Source organism: Pteronotus mesoamericanus, unplaced genomic scaffold (assembly GCF_021234165.1).
Source record: "Pteronotus mesoamericanus isolate MK-2021 breed Mesoamerican mustached bat unplaced genomic scaffold, CSHL_Meso_final contig_121, whole genome shotgun sequence".
Classification (NCBI taxonomy): Eukaryota; Metazoa; Chordata; class Mammalia; order Chiroptera; family Mormoopidae; genus Pteronotus; species Pteronotus mesoamericanus.
In genome coordinates this window covers 3,615,281-3,640,686 of record NW_026555046.1, presented here as the reverse complement: position 1 = coordinate 3,640,686, position 25,406 = coordinate 3,615,281, and the positions used below count along the sequence as shown (strand labels likewise).

Sequence of the window (25,406 nt, the reverse complement as noted above, 5' to 3'; positions counted from 1 at the left end):
ATAATTGGTTAATTGTCTCTCAATAAATATAATTTTATTTAAAAAAAATTTAGGGTTACATTTGGTAAAAAATTCTAGAACATAAAATTAAGAACAGCCCATGAGCTATATTATGAAGTTTGCTTAGTATGATTGAAAACTTTTAGTTTACTGGGGTTTTTTTCACTTGGCTTTAGAACCATTTTTCTTATTTAACATTAAGACAGTTTCTGAGGCTACCAGGATTCACTGAAAGGACTTAATATTGTTAATTTTAATAGGATGTTTTGGATTTTTTAAGCATTCAGTGCATATTTATTAATTTCTACTGACTTGAAGCACAGTCCTAGGTATCAGAGCAGTGATCCCCAAAGTATAATTTATAAAGCGCAAGTTCCCAGAAACATTAAGATGTTAAGAAAAAAAAGGGCCAAGGAAGTTTGGAAAATGCTGAATTGCCTATTTTTTTTCAGCAAATGTGTTTACTGCAGGGTGTTTCAGTGCCTCTTTATATGTATTAATATATCTCCAGAGGGGGAATATCTGTCCTTCCAAAACTTCCTTGACAGTAGACTCCTTTTTTCATCAGGATATCTTGAAAATTAGTGTTCTGGGGAATACATTTTGATAAAGGCTTCATTAGAGAAAAGTGAATTTTCTTTCATTCTCTCCTAAGTGGATATACTGTGTATGTGTGTATTTCTATATATTTATAATTTCTATATATCTGTATATCTAGATATATATTGTGTATTCATCATGTATATGGAATATATCATACACATATTGTGTCTATGTAATATAGATACATACTATACAATATTATGTTATATCATAATAGTATAAAATACAATACATTTAATCCTATTTTGCTTAATTTGGGTCCAATTCCTAACTTATTTTTGAAAATTTTCTTTCAGATGGAGAACAAAGCAAAACCTAGATTATTGTTTTCTAATGATGTATGCTCAGGAAAAGGGCATATATTACATTCAGGTATGTGTGGTTTTCCTTTAATGTTTTTCACACATTTAAAGAAAAAGTAACATCATGGGTATACTTTCATTAAAAGAGGATGTGTTGAAAGCATAAACCTTTGGCGATCTATAAGATTATAACAATACATATTATCAGAGAGAGAAGGGTTTATCATAGTGAGTATGTGGGCTCTGAGGTCCTATTCTCTGGTTTAGCACAAACACTAGCTCTCCACTTAGTGGTGTGACAATGGACAGGTCACCCATTTCCCTTTTCTCCCCTTCCTCCATCTTCTCTCTTTGGGAAATTTTTAAAGAAGGATTTCCTTATAATTTTATTAGTGGTCTTACTAGTATAGTTTGTATGCAACAGTACATTTACATTTATATTGAAGATAATAAAACTGACTTTTAATTTGGGAGCATGGCTAAGAGAATAAATGTATAAGGATACGAGTTTTAAGTTAGCCACGAGACAACATCTCTATAATCTAGAAAGCTCTTCTTTCTTTCAAGTCTTATTTTCCTCAATGACTTCAGCTTAAATTTTCCAATTGGAATTTGTTTCTTTCACCAAAGGCCTTTATTCCCTGCTTGAAATGTAAATACCCCCCAAAGGAATAGCACACTAAGCCTGTAATTTACATTTCAGTATAAAAAAGTTTTTTAGATCTTTTCCTAGGAAGATGTTTTGATGAAAATGTCAAGAAGAGGTTTTGTGTCCCTGAATCAGAAAGGAAATGGTGGACAGCTCCAAGGGGTTAGGGGTGGTCGGGAGGGTGTTGGTAAGGGAGGAAAGAAGGAAGAAGCTTGGCATCACATGGGAAGGTAGGTTTATTGAGGTCAGGCTTTGTCTCCCTTGACATTTTACCTTGGACCAGCTGCATTGGTTCACAGGAATGGAGATGTAAATGTTGGTAGGGTCAGAATTTAACATTGTCTATAACAGTATACAACAGTTGAGCATATAAAAACCAATATCCTAAATTTAGAGAGTACATTTCCTTTAAATAACTTCAAAACATTTACTTTAACATATCCCCAATATTACTGTAGTTAAACCTTGCTGTTTGTTCTAGGGCCACTATATAAATATTTGCACTATAGTTAAGAACTTTATAGAGAGAATTTAAAAGTATAGTTGCTTTGCTTTTAAAATTTGCTTTAAATTTCTTTCCAAGGAGAATAGTAATGGAGTCTTAAAGCTTTTTTGTGGAATGTAGGAAAAACAAATATTTAGAAAATTAAGGAAGGATGAGTTTAGAAAGAGGATGATAAGAAAAACTTCCCTAAGCAGGGTCAGTATGTAACAGCAGGGGTCAGTATTACAACAGCAGCAGCTATGAACTAGCATTTATTGCATGCTTATCATGTGTCAGGTATTGTTCTTTACAATTTATGCTTTACACATATAAAATAATTTAATATGACCCTTTTTACAAGAGTAGGACTATACTGTACATAGTGTTTTATAGCCTATTTTGCTGTTACTTAGCATATTGTAGACACCTTTGTATGCCAGTGACATATTCCCAGGGTTTAGTATGGTGTCTAGAACATAATAAAAGCTCAGTAAATATTTGGTGAGTTATTATTATATCTTTTCAAATACTACTACTCTTACCAATGTTTCTTCACAGATAGGAAGAAGAAACCTTATAGGACTTAAATACATGAAAATTCTGTATGCTAAAATAAGTGAAAATTACTTAGGTAACTAGAAATGATAATGTGAAATTAAGAAAAGGAAAAGGTTTCTTTGGATATTCAAATTATCTTGTGACTTTAAAATTATATTAAAGAAGATTCTGGGGAGGAAATCTTTGCATATATTCATGATTGCTGATCTCTCTCAACTCCCTACTGAAATGGCAAAAATTCCAAGCATTGGTAACACATTGTGCTAGCAGAACATATGGGGTTAACTGTTACTCTATGAACTGCTATGGCTTTTTAAGGATTTTGAAGATATCTTTTAAAACACAAAAAAGAAACTTATAGGAACTTATCATACAGAAATGAAAAGTATGTAAGTATAAGCATATTAGCACAGCACCATTTGCACAGACAAAAAATGAGAAACAAGCTGAATGTCTGCCTATGAGCTGGGCAAGTTGAACGAGTTGTTGTACATCTGTGGCATGGAATATTATGCATTTATTAAAAAGGATGGTTTAAATATGTATTTGTTAACCTGGAAAACTAATTCATGATATATGAAGAAAAAAATGTTCACAATATGATCCCCCTTTTTAATAAAAATGTAGAGTGGAATGGGAACCTTAAGAGTATATGGGTCTCTGTGTGGTGTGTGTCCCTACAAAAGGTGTTGAATGGATGCACACTCAACTTTTAACATCAGTTACCTCAGCCAGCAGGGTAGTGGGCAGAGAAGGGAAATTATTAGCTTTTTTTACTTTCTCTTTGACTTGGTATGCGTTTCATGTTAAAAGGAAAAAGCCTACAAAAATTTGTTTCCTTTAAAAAGAAAAAAGGTACGAAATCATGTTGCTGTTGGGCACTTTATATAAAAAGACCAACTATTTCACATGGAAAGGAAGTGGTTTAGTTAACTTGCTTTGTACATCTTTCATTTTATTTTAATAAAATTTAGTTTTGCACTTTTATCATTTTTGACCATTGCTTACTTTATTTTCATGATAAAGTATGCTTGATTTTTTTCCATAATAAAGAAGTTTCTTCTATCTAAATCTTTCCTCTCTTCCTGATTTACTAATATGATTGTTCAACTTTCTGTAGCTTGAAGATGATATTATTGCCAAACAGAATTACTTTAATACTATAAAAAATTTTGCCCTTCAACTTTCTTCTGAGGAATGGATGATACTAGAGTTCTCCCAGCTAGGCTTCATTGGTAAGAAAAATGTTGTATTTATCTACTTTTCAGAAATAATTGTGTATCTTGGGATATTGGATTTTTTTTTTCACTGTAAAATTGTCTTTATTCTGCCTTGACTGGTGTGGCTCAGTTAGTTGGCATCATTCTGCAAGGTAAAAGGTCACCAGTTCGATTCCCAGTCGAGGCACACGTCTGGATTGTAGGTCCAGTCAGAGCACATACGAGAGGCAATTTATTGATGTTTCTCTCACTCTTTCTCCCTCACTGCCCCTCTCTCTAGAGATAAATAAATCAAATATTTAATAACATAAAATAAAGTTGTCTTTATTCTCTGGAAATGGATTACTTTTTAGGAAATTTATCTTTAGTAAATGATGAAAGTCAAGCCAAAATAGTAATTGGAGATTTCTAAGATTGTAGTATTTACTGTGGAGTTCTACAAGGCAGCCATTGGCCCGTATGTCCACGTGTAAAGCCAGCCGTGGTCCTGGTGAACATGTCTGAGTTCTCATACTTCTGCTATAGCCCACTGCTTTTGCAAGATTTTTTTTTTTTTTAAGAATGCCAGACTCACAGTTTTATAATATGAATTCCTGGTATTTGATGTAGTACATGAAGTTCCTGTTCAGTGATTAATTTGCATTCATTTGTTTCTTTTATTGACTACTCAGGGTGCTCGTTTTAAAAGGTTTTTTCCACTGGTATTCCTAAGTTATACAACTTAAGAAAATATGTTGAAAGATGAAGAACTGAAGGAAAAATACTGGTTTTAAAAAACATCCAGAGAATAATATTTCACTTCTTATAGTACTGTAAAACTTTATTAGAGGCTGGGCCTTTGATCTTGTTGATCATGCATCTCAAACTGAATTTAAGAGTCCAAAAACATCTTTACTTGTTAAGGTTTAAATGAAGACAGAATTAGGAGTTGTCATTTAAAATTTGTTTTACCATAACCTCTTTTTTTTTTTAATGGGAAGAATCTTAATAAGACATGAAGGAAAAATCTCAACTTGTATGTATTACAAAATCTGTATGACAGATCACTTGTATGTATTACAAAAAATCTGTATGTCCTACAGATTTTCTAATAGAGAAAACAGGAATTCAGTACTTCCATTTATACCCAGATGACAGCTCAATGTTTAGCTAAAGCAAGTTTGTTGTTTTTGATAAGACAAATGGGGACATTATTCATAATGATTTATAGTTGAAAGCACAAACTTTGGTTTATTTGTTATATAGGTTTCACTTAAGCCAAATTGATGCTTGGCTTCTTTATTACAGCTGTTAACTGGAATATCTTTTCAGGTAAAATGTTTCAAGCTCCAGACCTCACTCTGATTGTAGAATTCATATTTATGTTCTATAAGGAGAAGCCCATTGATTGGCTCTTGGACCATATTCTCTGGGTGAAAGTCTGCAACCCTGAAAAAGATGCAGTAAGTTAATTTCTTTTGAGGGTAAAAGAAATTTCTTTTCTGTATTTTTGAAAGTGACTTTTATGGAGCTAAATTTTGTAAATGAACAGTGAAATAGGTGTTTCCACTTAACATTTCAAGTGTTTGCCTTCTTTCTTGAATTCACAAAGTTTCTATAGTAGAGGTACTTTTAAATAGCAGCATGAAAATCCAGTAAATCGGTAAAGCCCACCTTTCTTTAAGTAGGCTCTGCTTTTTCATTACTATTGACTGCAGGTGTTGATCCTATCTGTCCTGTGTGGGGTGTTATTTCAATTTTCTTCATATTCTCTATCAACCTTCTTTTTTCAAATATATTGGGGACAAGATCAGACCCCTACCCATCTGGAAATAAGTAATAACATAGAAGTAATATTTTATACTGAAGCAATGGCAGATCAAAAAAAAGTACCTTTTAGTTTATTACTTGGAAGAAACCAGTGTTCATACTGATACACTGACCTATAGGATCGGGTGGTAAGTGAACGATGATTTTTGCTGATTGTTCAAATATCAAGTTACTTTCTTGGAAATCTTAATGCAAAAATTAGAGTTTTTCTTGTCCAATTTGAATTGTAGCTCTGAAAAAAACACGCATTTTAAAAATTTTTTTAAATTTTATGTTTAAATCATGTTTATTCTATTACAGTTGTCTCAGTTTTTCCCCCTTTTCCCCTCACCACCCATCCCACCCCCCACCCCCCTCTCCCACAGTCAGTTCCCACTCTGCTGTCCATGTCCACGGGTCATTCACACATGTTCTTTGTCTAGTTCCTTCCCCTTCTTTCCACCATTGTCCTCCTTCCCCATCCCCTCTGGTCACTTTCAGTCTGCTTCATAAAACACATTTTTAAAAATTTGGTGTAAGCATAAAGGAAATATGAGTGTATACATTCTTAAAAATGAATAAATTTTGATGTGTAATAACCAGTAAATGTTAATTTAAGCATATGTCATTTTAGGGTTGACTTATTAGTCATTCTAACAAACATTTAACTTAATTTGACTTCACAACCTTATACGACCTAGAATAGTTCTATTATCTTACTTTCCAATTATCTTTTAGGACACTATCTTCTGGTGTCTGTAAGGTATTGTTGCATTCATTTTCTCTCTCTCTCTCTCTGTTTTTTTCTTTTTTAATAACCAGTTTCTTAGAGAAAATTGTCAAATATAATGAAATAGCAGAATATCTACTTTCCAACATATAAATTGATCTGAACAACTCATTTTTATGATGTAAGGCCATACCTGTGTTTTCTTTGTGAATTACAAGAACTTTTATTTATAGGACACAAAAAATATCATCTTTACACTCCTAAAATATACTTGCATTTAATTCGTCCTCTGCAGCTTAATCTAATATATGGTTTGGTTCTAAAATGAACTCCTGAGGCTAAAATCTCTGATAATAAAAATTAAGACCATGAAAATCTTTTCAATCACTGGTAAATTTTAGTACACAACCCTTTGGCCAGTTCTATCTATCCTTTCACTTTTAGGCCACATTTTTCTATGGCCTGTAATTCTTAAGTTGCCTCCATTAGGCTTTCAAAAAAGCAGTCTCCACTTACTGTACTTGCTGGCATCTGGAACAGTCTCTCTGACAGTGGTCTGGGGAACCCTTCAGGACATTTACACATTCTTTCAAAGTTCTGTCAGTTGGCTCTGACTCTTCAGGCCCATATGTGTTCATTGCCTGTTGAGTGGTTGACTCAGTCTCAGTCCCCATTTATTCTTTTCTTTTCCCCCTACCTTTGTTCTTCCCCTTCCCTCTCCCTCTCCTTCCACTTGAGTAGTTGAACTTGTGTGAATCAAATATACTATTCTACTTCTATTGTTAGTAGTAATGCTAACCTCTTGTTTAAATTTGATAAGCCAGTCAATGTAGAAAGGTTGGTGATTATTGAAATATGCTTGGTCTTACAATTCAGACCTCTTATTCATAGTGTGATTTATTACAGAATTTTTTATGTGATTAACAGATGTGAGAAGACAGTAGGTCCCCCCAAAATCAGGCCTTATAACACCCAGGAAGTTATCTGAAGTCTTTCAAAATGGAAATGTTTTATAAATACGTCTTTTTCAATATGTTCTGGGCCTAAACGTTATAACAAAGCCATTGAAATGAAGAGCTTATAAAAGCTTGGCCAGCTAACCATGGCTATCTTGAAGCACCAGACTAACACACATTGATAGTCCCGCTGACATCATGGGTGTCTCACTATGATCAAGTTTGAGGACAGATTGTAATCTGAAGTCTGAGTCATGAGGCACTTTGAGTTGAAACATAGGTGTCCCTTAACTGTGGTGAGATGGGTTTGTCTGTGGAAATTTTAGTATTGTTTACATGCTTATATAAGTTGTTGCCTCACATTTTCAAATTGCTTTCATGCAACAAAATGTGCCTAATTTATTATTTGCAAATTCTTCATTCTATTCTTTTTGCATGTTTTGTCTGTTTGCTCCAAACCCCTATTTTATAGTTTGTGCATTTTAATATTAAAAGTCAAGTCTCTTTTCACATATCTTAAGAAATGTTTGAAATTTTTAACTCTTCCTTTAGATGTGCTTATTTTAAATTTACATCGTGTCTGTTAATCAGGTAGGTAGTAATTCTATTAATGCCTCAATGAGGACTGTAAAAAATGTGATTTGTTATTATGAGACGAAGTGGGATTTTCTTTTCAATATTTACCTAAAGAACTTCTCATTTTTCAGATGAGAAGATTTCACTTCATAATGTAACACTAACATGATTTTTTTTCCTAATTAGAAACATTGTGATAGACAGAAAGCAAATCTACGAATTCGCTTCAGACCTTCCCTCTTTCAACATGTTGGTCTGCATTCTTCACTAACAGGAAAAATTCAGAAACTTACGGTTGGTGATTTCATTTGATTTTTCTCATGAACGTAAAATTTGTTATTTAGTGCATTATTACTGCTCTTCTTAAGTATAAATAAGCTATAGGTTGTTACAATTGCATATATATCTTCCCTTCTAGGATAAAGATTACATGAAACCATTACTTCTTAAAATCCATGTCAACCCCCCTGCAGAAGTATCTACTTCTTTGAAGGTCTACCAAGGACATACACTGGAGAAAACATATATGGGGGAGGACTTCTTCTGGGCTATAACCCCGATGGCTGGAGACTACATCTTGTTTAAATTTGATAAGCCAGTCAATGTAGAAAGGTTGGTGATTATTGAAATATATTTGAGCTTACAGTTAAAGCCTCTTTCATAATGTAATTTATGATGGAATATTTTGTGTGTAACAGATGTGAGGAGACAGTGGGTCCCAAATATTGTGTTATAAGATATATATTCTTCAACTCGGTAATAAAATGGGTGTGTTGTTTTAAGATAGAAGAGCAGTGTTCAGTGTATTTGATAAATTCTTTTGCTATGTATGAACATATATTTAGTATATTTTTAATACTTTAATGTAGAATTGTGCCACAAAACCTCAAATTCATGTTCTCATCCTTATCCTGGAATATCCCTTAAGATTTCACTGAGAGATGATTGACTACTCAGAAAAGTGGTTGAAATGGCAAGTTTAACAGACTATCTCTAGTCAATGGTTTTGCGAATTTTGGGGGTTTTTAAATTACATCATTGAGGAATTCACAACCCTTCTATGTTTTTCAACATTTATGTCCATTGTATAAAGTTTTGGACTCTTTCTCTTCATTTTTTATTTAGCAGTCATGAGTCCTTCAAACTTTCTGTTTTGGCTATGTTTCCCAGATTGTATGTAGCATACTTATATGTGATCCCCAGAAATGAATATAATTTTCTAGTCTCTGGTGTATTATGTTATGTGTTCTTGTGAGAGGGTCATTTGGTTTTTAGAATCTGCCAAAAATCATTTGGAATAATTCTGTTTAAGGTAGACAAAAACAATGCAGAGCTATAATGTAATATTATTAATTTTCTTTAATTACCCAAAACTGATTCTAAAGAGGACTAAGTGTGAAGATGTTTTAAGGAATGGGAATATCACTGGAAAAAACATAAAAATACTGTTAAGTAATATTTTGCACTTAGATGAGTATGTAATATTTGTTGTTACTTAATGCTTATTTTTATACTATATAGTGATAATCTCTACTTTGATGGATTATTTACCACACTTAGAATCATCACAGAATTAGAAACAACAATTTTCTTTCACCTTCTTGATGAATAAGAATAGCCTCAAGCATGTCTATTGGTTTATTTTTAGCAAATTAAGATAATTCCCTTGAATAATCTCCCTAAAAACCTCATGTATTGAAGATGAAATTTCTTAACAACAAATACATTTACAATAAATCTCTGTAAAGTAGTATTTACATGCCCCTACTGAGGGCACTCTTCTAGTAGAAACTCAGATGAATTTTAGAGTTCTTGGGTAGACCCACCCTTCCTAGGACAGAAAAAAAAATTACTTTTTGATTTTCATAATATCTTATACACTAAGAAGGGGAAAAGCAGAAGTCATATTTATCAATACAGGCATGATGTATTAGGGAAAATGTTTTCTGACTGTATAGCATGATATGTGTTCATTATACAAAAATTTAAAAGCCTGAGGAATAAGGAAAGAATCACAACTCCAAAGACACCATTGTGGCCATATTGGCACATTTTTTTTTTTCTTGGTTATTCTTTGTGCTTTCTAATTTAAGGTCATAGTATATGTGTAATTTTATATCTTATGTTTTCCACTATTATACTCTTTGATGTATGATTTGTGAACATTTTAGTGGCTGCACAGTATCCTACTGTGTGGTTCCACCATCATTTACTTCTTTTCAGTGTTAAACTTTTAGGTGGTATTGACTTTTTCACTATAGATAATCACATAGTGAACACCTCTGAATCAACTCTCTAAACTCCAGATTATATCCACTCGTATTTTTGCATCTGTAGCTGAGATATTGAATGGGCCATGGTTATATGAAGTAGCGTTCCAAGGCAAAGATGTCTTAAAAAGAAGAGTCTCAGAGAGGATCTGGAAGTAATTTTTGGTGTAGCTTAGGAGGAGCTTCTTATTAGGGTCCTCTGACCTGTGTAACATTTGAAAATCAAGTCCTCGTAACAGATGGCTTCTGCCCACAAGTATCATACTGTAACTGTCAGAGCTCTATTGTATCTATTACTTGCTGAGTATTTTTAATATGCAATGTACTTTTTGTCAGTTCTCATAAACTTCGTGATAACTATCATGTGAGGGTGAGAATATCTGCATTGTGAAGATAAACTCAGGTTCAGAAAGCTCATGCAACTTGCTAAGGTGAAAATTCCAGTAACTGAGACACCTAGGACTTGGATGCAGGTCTTTGTGACTACTAAGAATAAACTTTTAACTATTTACCTTAACTAACCTTGAGTTTTAGATTTGGATTTAGATATGCTTTGTGTGCCCCATCTGGTTTCCAACCTCCTCCACTTACCACACACACTAGTTTTCAGAGTATCAAAACATAAGAACAAAATGCTCATACCCAGAGAGTATTTTAGATTTACCACGGTATATCATGTAATCAGTCATTATTCAAATATTCGTTAACACTGACAAATGGAATTATTCAGATAGTTGGAATTGGTTAATTCATTTTTACTCTACTAATACTAAATTTATTTGTAATGGATAACACTAATCTTTGAACTTGCCACAGCTTGTGTCTGTGGTAGTGAAAATTTTCTCTGATCAAGACATGGTATTGTAATGCAATTTTGATTATTCCTGTCAAGAAGTTCATATATTTAAAGCCATATAAACAGCAACATAAAATTGTCATCATTTTTAATCTGTTAAGTACATTGTTATGTTAAGCAGCAAACAAGCCCCTTCTGATAGAAGGAATAAACATGCCACCTAAGGGTTGCACCCTTCAGTTTTTAATTCTTTACAGCTGTTCAGAACATAATGTGCAGTTACTACAAGTTCTAGTGTTGACAGCTTGCGTAGAAAGCTTCCTCTGCAGGAAGGCCACCTTCTTGAACATTTATAAAGTTTAGTCTGACTTATATTTTTATTTCTTTGTTTGTATTTTTAGTTATTTGTTCCATAGTGGCAACCAAGAACATCCAGGAGATATGCTGCTAAATACATCTGTGGAAGTTTTGCCTTTTAAGGTATGACTATTTTTTCCCCTTAATTTTCCTTAAGAATACCAGTAGACTTGGTTTGAGGCTATTCTTGTTTATGAAGTGAAAGAAAGTTTTCATTATTGTGGGACCTCATTGGTAATATTAATTATTTTTGAAATATGAAACACTGTTTTGTCCTGTTTGCCTTACTCAAAGAATGAGTCTTCATTTTGTTTCTCATTGGAAAATACTTGAAAGTTTATATTAGGAAAATAAATGAATCATTCTTTTACTTTAATGTTTACCTGCTGTTTGTATTTTGAGTCTCCAAATACCATGTGATTGTAGTGCCTGTTGATTAATACACAAAATTAATGTATTGGCCTCTAAGGAATTCTTAGATTTCTTTCAAGTTAGCACACAGTTCTTGTGCATATTTTTAACAGAAACTAGTGTTTTATTAAACTAATTTGAATTTTAAGTTATTTAAAATTTAATTCCTAATCACCAGTATATTATATATCGGTTCAGATGATGGTTAGAAAAAAAGAACACTCATACTGATAAGTGTTTTAAGGTTTAAGACTGAAATGACATTTTCTGTTTTTAGAGATAGCTGTGCCACAAATGCCACTTTTATATTTGTTAAGATATAGTAATAACTTAGCTTTGTTTTAAATAGAAGACATTGTTTATAAAATTAAATGTTTTTTTCTGTTTTAGAGTGAAGGTTTGGAAATAAACAAAGAAACCAAAGACAAACGATTAGAAGATGGTTATTTCAGGATAGGTAATGCCTACTTTTAGACTGGTAAAAATGTCCTTGATTTTTTTTTAACTTATCCTAAAGTAATTTTAAATACTTTCAAATGTTTAACAGCTTTAGGATTACAATTACCAGTGTACTCCAACTTGCGTTTTATTATCTCAACACAACTAGGATTTCAGATCAAAGGTTCATTCACTGGTTCCCCTTTTTCCTTCCACCTGCCATTTGTAGATATTCACTGACAGATAATCTGCCTTCAGCTGCCTTCTGCAGTCGTGCTGCATTACCTTAGCTACTCTCATGGCCTCAGCAAAATCCACATGGCAGAACCACTTACACTGAGAATGCATAATACTGACTTTTTTTTATTGCTTGCCACCATTCATCTGGTTGCCTGAACCTAATGTGGGAAGATACCCTGAATACCACCCCATGCACTTTACTGCCCATTAGCATAAATATGTACATTTGCTATGGTGCTCTAGGCTCTGTGCCTCTGTGTCTGAACCAGAGAGGGACTGCATCTGCTGGTATCCTTTTCTTGGCTTTCCACAAAGCCACTGCAGTTACCTTTTAAAAATGTTGCTATTATTGGGTTGGCCAAAAGAATTCCATTTAGTTTTTTCTATAAAATAAAAGACACATTTTTCACTATCACCAAAAATTTTACTGATTTGGATATTTTGAGTATGTTGGCTATCTTCCATTATTGGTTTCTAGTGGGTAGAGGCCAAGGGTGCCACTAAATAAACATCTTCCAATGCATAAGACAGCCCCACAGCAAAGAATTATTTGGCCAAAATGTCCATAGTACCACGAAACTTTGTAAATCACATTTGACACATTCGATTGGTCACAGCACCTTCTCCATACACTGCACAGATCATTGTGTTGTTTTTGTTTTTTTTTTTTTACTTTTCAGTTGCATTTTTACCATTCTCAAAATACTAAAGCATAATACACTGAAAATGTTGCATATCGTCTCCATCTTAAGTATTAAAATAGCTGCACAAAAATTCACCAGTTTTGATAAGTTTTTTTAAATGCACACTGATATGACAGCTGTCACAATACAATCTAGCAAAATTGCTTTGAATGAAGTTAAAGACAACTAGAGCCATCGTATGGGAAAAACGTAGGGGACTTGTTGACCAACCCAATATAACTATGTCAACCTATAGGTGAAACCTAATGACCTTCCACTATTAGATTCCTTAGTTACCATTCACATTCACAACTTCTTGCTTTCCTCTTATTCTTTATTTCTCCAGTCCCAAGACTGTTGGTCCTCTCATGCCCCGTGCTCTCATGTGCAGCCATGTCTGTGGGTATTTTTTCACCTGAAATGATCAATTGATATGTCTCCTCCTAGTGAATGCTTTCTCATCTTTTATTAACCATTTTAGTTGCCTCTCTTTTTTGCTCTTCATACCACACTGTGTGTACCTGTACTGTGTAGTCATAGTACAGTTCTCTGTTGTCACTGTGGAAAGGGAGGGGTGTTGTACAATGTCACATACGGCCTGTCACTTGATAGATATCAACTCAGTGAATGTATATTTTCTTTTCTTTTTTTAAGTATATTTTATTGATTATGCTATTACAGTTGTCCTATTTTTTTTCCTCCCTTTTATCCCCCTCTGTCCAGTACCCCTATTCCCGCCAACATTCCCCACCCCCCTGATTTCATGTCCATGGGTCATACATACAAGTTCTTCAGCTTCTTCATTTCCTATACTAAGCTTAACCTCCCCCTGTCTATTTTGTACCTACCAATTATGCTTCTTATTTCTTGTATCTTTTCCCCCAATCTCCCTACCCCATCCTTGTCGGTAACCTACCAAGTGATCTCCATTTTTGTGATTCTGTTCCTGTTCTAGTTGTTTGCTTAGTTTGTTTTTTGTTTGATTTTAGGTTCAGTTGTTGATAGTTGTGAGTTTGTTGTTATTTTAATGTTCATAGCTTTGATCTTCTCCCTTTTTCTTAGATAAGTCCTTTAAACATTTCATACAATAAGGGCTTAGTGATGAACTCCTTTAGCTTTACCTTATATGGGAAGCCTTTATCTGCCCTTCCATTCAAAATGATAGCTTTGATGGGTAGAATAATCTTGGATGTAGGTCCTTGCTTTTCATGACTTTTAATACTTTTTTCCAGCTCCTTCTTTCCCGTAAGGTTTCTTTTGAGAAATCAGCTGATAATCTTATGGGAACTCCTTCGTAGGTAACTGTCTCCTTTTCTCTTGCTGCTTTTAAGATTCTCTCCTTATCTTTCATCTTGGTAACTTAATTATGATGTGTCTTGGTGTGTTCCTCTTTAGCTCCAAAATTATTTGGGATTCTCTGAGCTTCCTGGACTTGTATATCTGTTTTCTTCACCAGCTTGAGGAAGTTTTCTTTCATTATTTTTTCATATAAATTTTCAATTTCTTGGTCTTCCTGTTCTCCTTCTGGCACCCCTATGATTCGGATTCTTTATTTCTCCAGTCTCAAGACTGTTGGTCCTCTCATGCCCCGTGCTCTCATGTGCAGCCATGTCTGTGGGTATTTTTTTCACCTGAAATGATCAATTGATATGTCTCCTCCTAGTGAATGCTTTCTCATCTTTTATTAACCATTTTAGTTGCCTCTCTTTTTTGCTCTTCATACCACATATTGGATATTGGAATGTTTAAAGTTGTCCCAGAGGTTCCTCAGCCTCTGCTCGTTTTTTTGAAGTCTTCTTTCTTCATTCTGTTCCAGTTGAATCTTTTTTTCTTCCTTCTGTACCAAATCTTTGATTTGAGTCCTAGTTTCTTTCCCTTCACTGTTTGTTCCATCTATATTTTGCTTTATTTCACTTTGTGTAGCCTTCACTTCTTCCTTTATCTTGTGACCATACTCAGTCATTTCTGTGAGCATCCTGATTACCAGTGTTTTGAACTCTGCATCTGATAGGTTGGCTCTCTCCTTGTTGCTTAGTTTTTTTTCTGTAGTTTTGATCTGTTCTTTCACTTGGGCCATATTTCCTTGTCTCAGCGTACCTGTTACGTTGTAAGGAGCAGAGTCTTAGGTATTTGCGAGGGTGGGGCAACCAGGTGGTGCTGTATATGGGGGAGGAGTCAGAGAGGGAACAATGCCTCTTGTTTGCCTCTTGCCCTGATTTCAGTCACTTCCCTCATTACCCACAAGCGAATTGTGCCCTTACAGGTGCTGCCCTGGTGCTGATTCCCAGGTGGGTGGGCTTGTGTATGTTGTAGGATCCCATGGGCCCCTCCAACAGACTCTCCTGTGAGACTGGCAGTTTCTCCCGCCACTGCAACCCCCACAGGTTTTTACAGCCAGAGGTTTTGAGGCTTTTAATTTCCTGCACTGGAACCCTTGGTTGCATGGTCTGTCCCGTTCCCCTGTTTTTCCTCCTCATTTATCTGCACAAAAATGTGGGACCACCTGGTCTGCCAGCTGCCACTTTGCAACCTTACATCCTGGTTGCCCCTTGCACCTTGTATCCTCTCTGCTTGGCTGCCCATCTCTTCCCCTTCTGCCAGCCTAGATGCATGTATCTTCTTTAACTCCTTGGTTGTCAGAATCCATACAGTTTGATTTTTTGGCAGTCCTGGTTTTTTCATTGTTAAATTGGTTGTTATCCTTCTTTTGGTTGTGCAAGGAAGTGAAGCGTATCTACCTACGCCTCTATCCTGGCCAGAAGAGCCTATTTTCTTTTACTTACAAAAAATTAATGCTTATCTTAGTAGTAGGCAAAAGGAATATTGGTAAATTAATATTTTGAGTATACAGGACAGATACAGCCTTGTGTATATCTCTAGAACAGTTTCACATTTGGTGAATGTCATTCAATATTTGCTACAAGGCTTGTATGCTAACCCTGACTAATTTCTATGTAGTTTGGATGTAAAGATGAGTTTATTTTCATATTTGGGTTGTATCTTAGCCCACCTCTAGAAAAATACATAAAATGGCAGAGTATATGAGACATTAACCCCATTATCTGTCAATTACTAATTTCTGAGAATGTTGTATTCTAGGTAATGAAAGTAGCAGAGGAAATAGATGCATCTATATTTAATATCTCTGCAGCAATTTGAAGATAAGACCATCTCAAACATCATCTCATACATATTTAGAACCAGAAGAGAACTTATGAATCATCAAACCCCTAGGATCGTGCATCACAAAAGCATAGAAACATAGAGCAGTGTTTGTTTTTTTTTTCCAACTGAACGGAAAAAAATTCTGCTCCCTTAAGAAGTACGCTTTAGTGGAATGGTGTGTGAGGGGCTCATGGACCTTATTCCTAGTGAAATAGCAACAACTGGTGAAAAAAATTTTTTGTATTCTCTCCTGAGGATATGCTTTTATTGATTTTAGAAAGAGAAAGAGATACAAGGGGGAGAGAGAGAGATAAAGAGAGAAACATACATTTAGGGATTAACTCTCGTATGTGCCCTGACTGAGGATTGAACCAGCAACTCCTTGCTGTGCAGGATGATGCTTCAACTGACTGAACCACCTGCCTAGGGCATGAAAATTATTATTTTTTTAAAATATAGCAAATGGAGAAACATGAAAATCTGAATCTCAGTAAGAACATTAAGAGTCCAAGGCATTTGAGCCCTCAGCCCCTCCTTTACCCACACTGCCCAAGTCAGTGAGGTAGAAGCTCTACTCTCTGCCAGTGCAGCCGAGAACACTGAATTCCCTCTCCCACCAGCTCCCATGCTGGGGCAGTGGAATCTCACCAAGAAGGGCAGGCGCCCACGTCTCTCCCCTTCCCCAACTCTGTACTGCAGAAGCTCTGTTCCAGGCAAGAGCAGCCAAGAAATCTGAGGCTACTGTCCATTCATAGGGCAGTAGCTCTTTGTCAGGCACAGCGGGGTGAGAAGACTTGGCTCTGATCACTCTCACCCCGGACCACTTGCTCCAGCACACTGGGAGAGGTGAGCCAAGAGAATGGAAGGCTACTGCTACAACCCAGTGCTCTGCTCGTAAAGCAGGGGTGCAACTCCAGGAGACATAGGCTGCTGTCCTTGCCAAACATCCTAGGCAGCTGTACAGAGATTTTCTCCAGGGAAGAGGGAGGCTTAAGAACAGAGAGCTCTGTAGCACTCCTAAAGGGGACTAACTTACTTGAAACAGAGCTTGGTGAAGTTCAAGCCTAAGGGCACTGCGGAATATAATTGGGATTTTGTTGGTAAGCAATTAAGAGGAGATTGGTAGTTACATTCAGGCTAAACTATAGCCTATCCAGAAGTTTGACAGAACCAGGGAAAGAGCTAGCTAATGTCTTCTTGGGTGGGAAGGCGCCTCAAAGACTGATACACCAAGGGGCTCAGATTTAATTGGGTCTGATTCTGCAACAAATTATGCCTGAAGCCATGTCAGAAACAATAGATGGTCAGCTGGCAATTAGTAGAGTACTATTGGTTGAAGGTGGGGTAGGTTAGACGGGTGTGGCATGACAACAAAGGACAGTCTTGTGAAAGAAATAGTAGATTTATTAGTGAAGTTAAGGCAGAAGAGCCTTTCACCAAGAAACACTGAAAGAATAAATGGCCCATTGTCAGAGTGGCAGAAGGAAAAAGGACAACCTTGGAAGTCCCTGGCAATGCCAGCATTTTACAATAGGATTCTAGTCACTGCATATTAATTTCCTCCTTCATTTTCCCCTTTTTTCCTGCCTTGCTTACCTAGTATACCATTGAGTTAAGGACAGAAGTTGAATTTGTTGTTTGGAAAGATAATACATGCGCATGATACCAAATACAAATTTAAAAGGGTACATACACCTAAGTCTTTTTTTAGATTTTTAAAATCCTCACCTGATGAAATTTTTTTTTTTTTTTTTTTTTAAGAGACAAGGAGAGAGAGAAACACAGATGAGAAACATATGTTGTGGAAAACTTAGTTCTTCTGGCCAATGTAGTAAAGAATTAAATATCAACAAGCTGATTAATATACAGGCAGAGTTTATTAGTAATACGTTCTCAGGGAGAACAGGCCTATCCAAGGTGGACGAGAGAGGCATAGGTTCCAGGTCCGTTTGTCCTGAGGACTTAGTTTGCAGGGTGAGGTGAAGGAGTTACATATTGATTGGTGGGTGAAGGCCTAGGCCCGTTCTCCTCCCTGAGAATGTATTACTAATAAACTCTGCCTGTATACTAACCAGCTTGCCGATCTTTCCTTCTTCACTGTCAGCGAGCAAAATCGAGTTCCCCACGACATATCGATCAGCTTCCTGCACGCACCCCAACTGGGAATTGAACCTAACAACCTTGTGGCATCCAAGGTGATGCCCCAACCAACTTAGCCACCCAGCCAGGGCTAAACTTAAGTCTTATTCTCTCTTCTTTCCCCTGCTACTCAATGCTTCCCAGAGGCAATTCCTATAATGATTTATGCCCTTTCAGAAGTAGCCTAATCATAAATAAAAATATGAATAAATGCTTTAAAAACACAGTCATGCACAAATGATTACATACAGAGTGTATAATCTTGTTCTGCATCTTTTTTTTTTACTGAACAAAATACATATGTGCAAATGGAAGATGAACATTTTTAAAAATTGCAAATACTGCATATATATAAAAAGATGCAGATATAATGAATACGTGTTATCTAGCCTAAGATTTGCCAATTCAGTTGTTCTTCCCTCCTCCTTTTTCCGTCCACCCAAGGGTCACTGCTGTCCTAAGTTTTGTGGCTACCATTTCCATGTGCGCTATACTACATATGTATAAAACGTCCCTGAGCAATGCTCAGTGTTATTTTTCTTGTTTTTAAATTTGATATGTTACATCGTTCTGTAGTCTATAATTTTCTTCTCTCACCATTGTGAGAGTAATCCACATGGATGTGTATCTATGGCTCATTCATTTTCACTGCTATATAGATTCTCTTGCTTGGCATAAAGTTTGTTTCCATCTTTTTGTTGTTATAAACAATGCTTATTTGAACACTTTTGCATGTGTATGAGTTTCTGTACAACATATGTATAGAGATGGCAGGAAGCCTTCAACTGCATTATCTTCAACTTCACTCTTCATTCTTTGCATTAACTGCCTAGTATTTCCTCACATTAGCATAATTTATTTAGTCGGCTTCCTAGTGATGGTTACATAGTTTGTTTGCAATTTTTTCGCGTGTGAGAACACATCTGCAGAATAAAATTGCTGGGTGAAAGTGTTTTAGCGAGGCCAATTATATCATTTGGTAATTGTTTTTCTAATTAAATGATCGCATCAGGTGACAGTGCCAGGTATCTAATTACTTAAAGTGTTTCAAGTTTCACAATAGCTTAAGGCTCTAGCTGGTGTGGCTCAGTGGATTGAGCGCCTGCCTGCAAAACAAAGTGTCACTGGTTCGATTCCCAGGGTAGGGCACATGCCTGGGTTGCAGGTTAGGTCCCCAGTAGGGGGTGCACAAGATGCAACCACATGTTGATGTTTCTCTCCCTTTCTTTCTCTCTCCCTATTCTTCTCTAAAAATAAATAAATAAAATCTTATAAAAATAGTTGTTAAAAAAAGAAAAAGTTTCACAGTAATATTCAGCCTTGAATCCCTGCATAACCCAAAGTCAGTAATACTTTTTTGTATTCCTTATCCTGGTCCAGTCCCAAGTATGGACATACTTTTATGAAATAAGTTGATTAATAACTTTTGAATAAAACGATTACTTTGGAAGTATATGTTTAATATTTTTATACAAATGATTACAAGCCTTGTCTGGTATGATTTCCAACTTGTTTGCAACCTGTCTTACCAGAAGTCTAGTCAGTATGTTGTAAGGCCCTAGAATAGACTGTAACACCACAAGGGTCAGCAAAATACAGCCCAGGGTCAGATCTGGCTCACTGCGCGTTTTTGAATGGACCTTGAACTAAGAATATTAACAAAAAATTCTTTCTAATTGTTTATTTTCACTTTTAAATGGTTAAAAAAATAAAAAGAATATCATTCACATGTAAAATTTATAAAAAGTTCTAATTTTAGTGTCCATAAATAAAGTTGTGTTGGAACACAGCCATGCTCATTTGTATTTGTATTATGTATTGTCTGCATGCTTTTATGCTTCAACAGCAGAGTGAGAAGTTGCAATAGATACTGAGGCAGTGCTCCGAGTTGTTGCTTGGTGCACTACAGATAGCAATGATGCATTTCTAATTTGACTGTTTCTGGTTCCACACACATTACTATACTGTGACATTTAACAAAAAAATTGCCAGTCCCTACCTACCATGTCAAAGCAAGAAAAGTAGACTCTGAATGCTTTTTAACTCAGTGGAATGTGGATTTTCTTACAAAATTAGGTGACCGATCATTATGGTTGATATGTAGTGATGCAGTAGCTATGCTAAAGAAGACATAACAATACTAAGCACTCACAGCAATATTTCCAGCTCACAGGAAAGCAATGATCAGAAAACTTAGAAAATTTAAATTGGAATATTTCATCACAGCAGAATTTCTTCACAAAAATAGAAATTCAAATGAGACTGTAAACAAAGTGAGTTTTAAAATGGCTCTTGTGTTAAGCAAGTTAAACCACTTACCAACTGTGAATTAATTAAATCACACTTAATTGCAATGGCCAAAGATATGTGTGCAGAGGAGAAAAAACTTTAAACTGTTAGGCTTTCAGAAGCAATTGCTTGAAGAGTTGAGGATTATTTGGGGAAACAATATCAATAGTTAGAAAGAATAGCAAATTGTTTTAATTGTTTTCCTTGGCTCTTGATGAGTTGACAGATGTTACTGATACTGCCCAGTTATTTGGAGCCAATACCACTTTTGAAGTGACTGAAGAATTGGTCTCTGTGAATAGTCTGTGGAACAACTGTAGACAAGAATGTTTTCAAACAAGTTGAGAAAACAAAATCCGTACAATCTGAAGTGGAATCTGCTAAGAATGTTACAATGAATGGTGATAAAAATATATGTGAAGGAGCCCTGGCTGGTGTGGCTCAGTGGGTTGAGTGTTGGCCTGCGAACCAAAGGGTTGCCAGTTGATTCCTAGTCTGGGACACAGGCCTGGGTTGCAGGCCAGGTCCCCAGTGAGGGGCATGAGAGAGGCAACTACACATTGATGTTTCTCTTCCTCCTTTCTCAGTCCCTCCCTTTCTTTAAAAAAATAAATAAAATCTTTCAAAATATATGTCGAGAGAGGGAGAGAGAAGATTTGGATAAATTTACAAAGCTTATGAAAAATGTAAAGTTTTTAAAGCCTATGGTTACTTTATTATTCATCAGCAGGTACTTTACAGAGAATATTTGAATCTGTCATTATTTTATTGAACCAGCAATGTCTATAGTGAATTTTACTCACTTTCATGGACTTTGCCATCATCATTTTGTGAATTTTTGTCAGAAATAAGAACTGAGTATCCTGACTTGCCCTACCACACAGTTCTGGAGCTTAGCAGCAATTAAAAAAATTTTTTTTTAAATTTTGAGCTCAGGAACAAGATTAAAGTTTTTCCAAGTGAGAAGAACTGCCCTCAACCACTATTATCTCTTTGAAAAATAATTATTGCTGTAGACTTGATATTTCTTAATGAATTCAGCCTAAAATTACAAAACAGTGCTTATATGCAAAACTCATATTGCAGTCAAGTCACTGATGAGATTATTTGAACTACAAGTAATATCAAGCTAATTGAAGTGCTTCCATAAATCATTTTGATTTACAGTAGTGACACACTAAGGCAAATATCAAAGAGAAGAATCTAAGAATTCCATAAATAACTTCCAAGTGATGAATATGCTACATTAAAATCATGTGCTTGTGGATTATGTCATTATTAGGCAGTATCTAGGCTGTGTAAAAGGAAATAGGATGAAATATATAAAGTCTTCATTGATCCACATAAACATAAGACCAGTTGCGATTGATTTTTGATGAAAAGGAACACTAATTTTGAATTCCAGTTAATTGAAATGTTATCCCCCCCAAAAGAATTATACTCTCCTTAGTACACCTGTAATAGGGGGAAGAAATTGTACTCATTCGTTCTCAATATATTTTGAATTTCATCAATAAAGATTTTGTGGAAATCTGTTTTCTCTCTATATGTACATACCTATGTGGTATTCTCAGTTTTCCTCTTGGTCCGTAAAGCCCCAAATATTTACTGTCTGCCTTTTATAGAAAAAGTTTGCCAATCCCTGGCTTAGGGAAATGTGGCTCAGAACTAAACATTTTCCCGTCACTCTTTCAATGGCATTATTTGGTTTTGTTTTAAAAAGAGTATTATTCCTCACAGCAAGAAAAATTGGGAATAGAGCACATTAACTGTTACAGAAGTTCTTGGTCCTTATCCTTATGGGAGAGACCTTTTTCAGCTTGTCATTTATAATGGAGTTTTGCATTGTAATTGCCTAGAGAAGGTATCACTTCATAATTCCTTCTAGATGTGAACTTGGAAAGAATACACATAGACTGAGACCCTGCTCAAGGCCACCCATTGTATTAATAGGTATGTCTAATTAAAGCATTGAAATTTGTTTATTGACTTAACTCTTAAAGTGGTTGGTACATAGTATACTTTTGTGCGGTTTAAGTCACATTTTACTGAAAACCTGTATTGTTAAAACACTGTTGATACAAGAACAAATACATCTTTGTTTTCTTAATTTACAATAAAAGTACAGCTCTGCCTCTTCAAATGGATTGTTTCTAATGTTTTAAAGCATGTACTACTTCATGAAAAATTTTAAAGCTGAATAAAAGTAGGAAGAAGGAAAAATTCACCCATTCCTTATCTGAAGACCTCCACTAGAAGTATTTTGGTGTTTTCCTCTCCTGCTTTACGTCAGTGATATCTGATGTGTGCTTGTTCCAGCCTACCCAACAAGTGTTAATTTTTATTTTGAAGGAAAATTTGAGAATGGTGTTGCAGAAGGAATGGTGGATCCCAACCTAAACCCCATTGCAGCCTTTCGACTTTCAGTTATTCAGAATTCTGCTGTTTGGGCCATTCTTAATGAGGTAAGACATCAGTGAAACAGCTCAGAGTCTACATTTTTTTTTTTTCACATTCTGATTTCATATTTAAGGTCTTTTTGGAAATGAAAAATAATTGCCTCACTGTTCTCTTCACAATTTTGTATTTCAGATTCATATTAAAAAAGTCACCAACTGACCAGCTCCTAAAAAACCAAGACTTTTTTTCCTGTAAAGTTGATTAAAGATAATGAAGCATGTTTTTTTTTTTTTTTTTTTTTTTACTTGAACGCTACCTCTTGTGAAATCTACTGTAGATGATTGTCATTTCCACTCGGAAAGTGAATCTCCCACAGATAATTATATTCATTCAAACCTAAGCTGTCCTCCAATTTTAACTTGACTCAAACATTTTACAGTTACGACAGCCTGTTAATATGACTTGTACTATTTTGGTATTATACTAATACATAAGAGTTGTACATATTGTTACATTCCTTAAATTTGAAAAAAATTAATGGATACATTTTATGAAGGGGGTACTTTTGAAATTCATTTATTTTACTATTATAAACCCTCTTTTATAGATTATCAGGGATTATATATATATATATATATATAAAAATATACATAAAAATGTTATGGAGTTAATTTATTAGAAACACTTAAGAAGTACATATTTTTGTGCAGTAAATTTTTGAATCAATACTTTTTTTGAAAACCAGTTACCTTGCTTTTTTAAGTTCTTTCTATATTTTCCTTTAGAAATGCAGACATTACAGGTTAATGCCATTTTTCAAATGCACTGCCATTTAAGAGTGATTCTAGATCGACTTCCTAACTGAAATACTTTTTTACAGTAGCCCCCCCCCCCACATCTGTAGTTTTGCTTTCCACGGTTTTAGTTACTCATAGTCAACTGTGGTCCAAAAATTCTACATGGAAAGTTCCGGAAATAAACAATTCATAAGTTCTAAATTGCGCACTGTTCTGAGTAGTGTGATGAAATCTTGCGCCGTTCCATCCATCCCACCTGGGTCTGAATCACCCCTTTGTCCAGTGTCTGTCTCACTTCATGGCATCACACAGACATTTTATTTCTCACGTATGAGATCACATTCACGTAACTTTTTACAGCATAGTTTTATTCTGTTATTATTAGTTGTTAGTCTCTTACTGTGCCTAATTTATAAATTTTATCATAGGTATGTATGTTTATACAGGGAAGAAAGTAAGAATATATATAGCGTTTGGTACTAAGCCACAGCTTCAGGTGTCAACTGGTGGTCTTGGAACACATCCCCCTTGGATAAGTGGGGGCTTCTAGATCACTCATTTTGAACAAAATATTTTCAAATGCATTTGTCATTCCTTAAAGCAAGATTTTAAACACCAGTGTCCTTTTTGAGGTTTATTTTATTATACTGTGTATGGTGTATAGCAACAAAAAAATCAGTCTGATAAATTTTAATGTTCAGGGGTGATACATTCAACCCAAATTATCACAGACAACTCATTATATTTCTTCTAATATATAAGACAACAGACTTTTTTGATCTTTGTCTATATTCCATGAGTCTTGCCAAAATGTTTTCCAGATAATGCTATTGTGTCATAACTGGTTTAATTTTAAAGAAAGACAAATTGGAATACTGGTTTTTGGTGAAAGGTATTGTAGCAGTTGTATGTTTTTTTCAACATGATTTTATTGCATTAGAACTTGTAAATTCATATTCAGAGTATTACTCTTAAATATGCAATTCCAAATATTGCTACTATAACAAAAATATTATCAGTCCTAGCAATCAGTGATCTTTACAAAAGTATTTTACTTTAAAAAATTCTGAATTATCCACATCAGCTCCCAACCAGTCTGATGTGCCTCAGGTGGGTGACAGGTGACAGATGATGGAGCTTGATCCAGAGCTTTCAGATGTCATTAGCAGCAGCCTTGGGCAGCTGGGAGTTCCAGCTGGCGGGTGTTAGCCTGGAGGAGCTCACGTGGTTACTAACGTGCTGATCAAACAGCATTGTTATGAAGTGACAGGTTGGAACACACTGATAGGGTAGTTTCCATCACTCCATATTCGAATAATTTTTAGTTACTGTTTTTGAATAAAGTCACATGTTGCCAATAATTATTTTTATGTCAAACTCCAGTTAAAAATTATTGGGAATTTTACATTTTTCATGAAAAAAATTTACTGTTGGTTTTCTTCTCAAATTTCCTTGCCTCATTGCCTACCAGCAGATTTTATTTGGGAATAGCTTTTCTTTACAAAATTATGTCACCAGCTTAACATATTAAATTACTGCTAAGTATTAAATGGTA

General features: G+C 35.1%; 1 protein-coding gene across 1 annotated transcript in view; it reads left to right on the top strand.

The window, feature by feature from the left end:
* The window catches only part of MGAT4A (alpha-1,3-mannosyl-glycoprotein 4-beta-N-acetylglucosaminyltransferase A), a 130,989-nt gene extending 107,324 nt beyond the window's left edge, over window positions 1-23,665 (top strand). Inside the window, exons 8-16 of the mRNA XM_054586235.1 lie at window positions 900-975; window positions 3,717-3,831; window positions 5,128-5,258; window positions 8,053-8,160; window positions 8,285-8,478; window positions 11,334-11,412; window positions 12,091-12,157; window positions 23,007-23,119; window positions 23,247-23,665. Of these exons, the coding sequence (XP_054442210.1) occupies window positions 900-975; window positions 3,717-3,831; window positions 5,128-5,258; window positions 8,053-8,160; window positions 8,285-8,478; window positions 11,334-11,412; window positions 12,091-12,157; window positions 23,007-23,119; window positions 23,247-23,273 (910 nt within the window). The 3' untranslated portion in view covers window positions 23,274-23,665. The remainder of the gene's footprint in view (window positions 1-899; window positions 976-3,716; window positions 3,832-5,127; window positions 5,259-8,052; window positions 8,161-8,284; window positions 8,479-11,333; window positions 11,413-12,090; window positions 12,158-23,006; window positions 23,120-23,246) is intronic.
* Window positions 23,666-25,406: the final 1,741 nt, after the last annotated feature.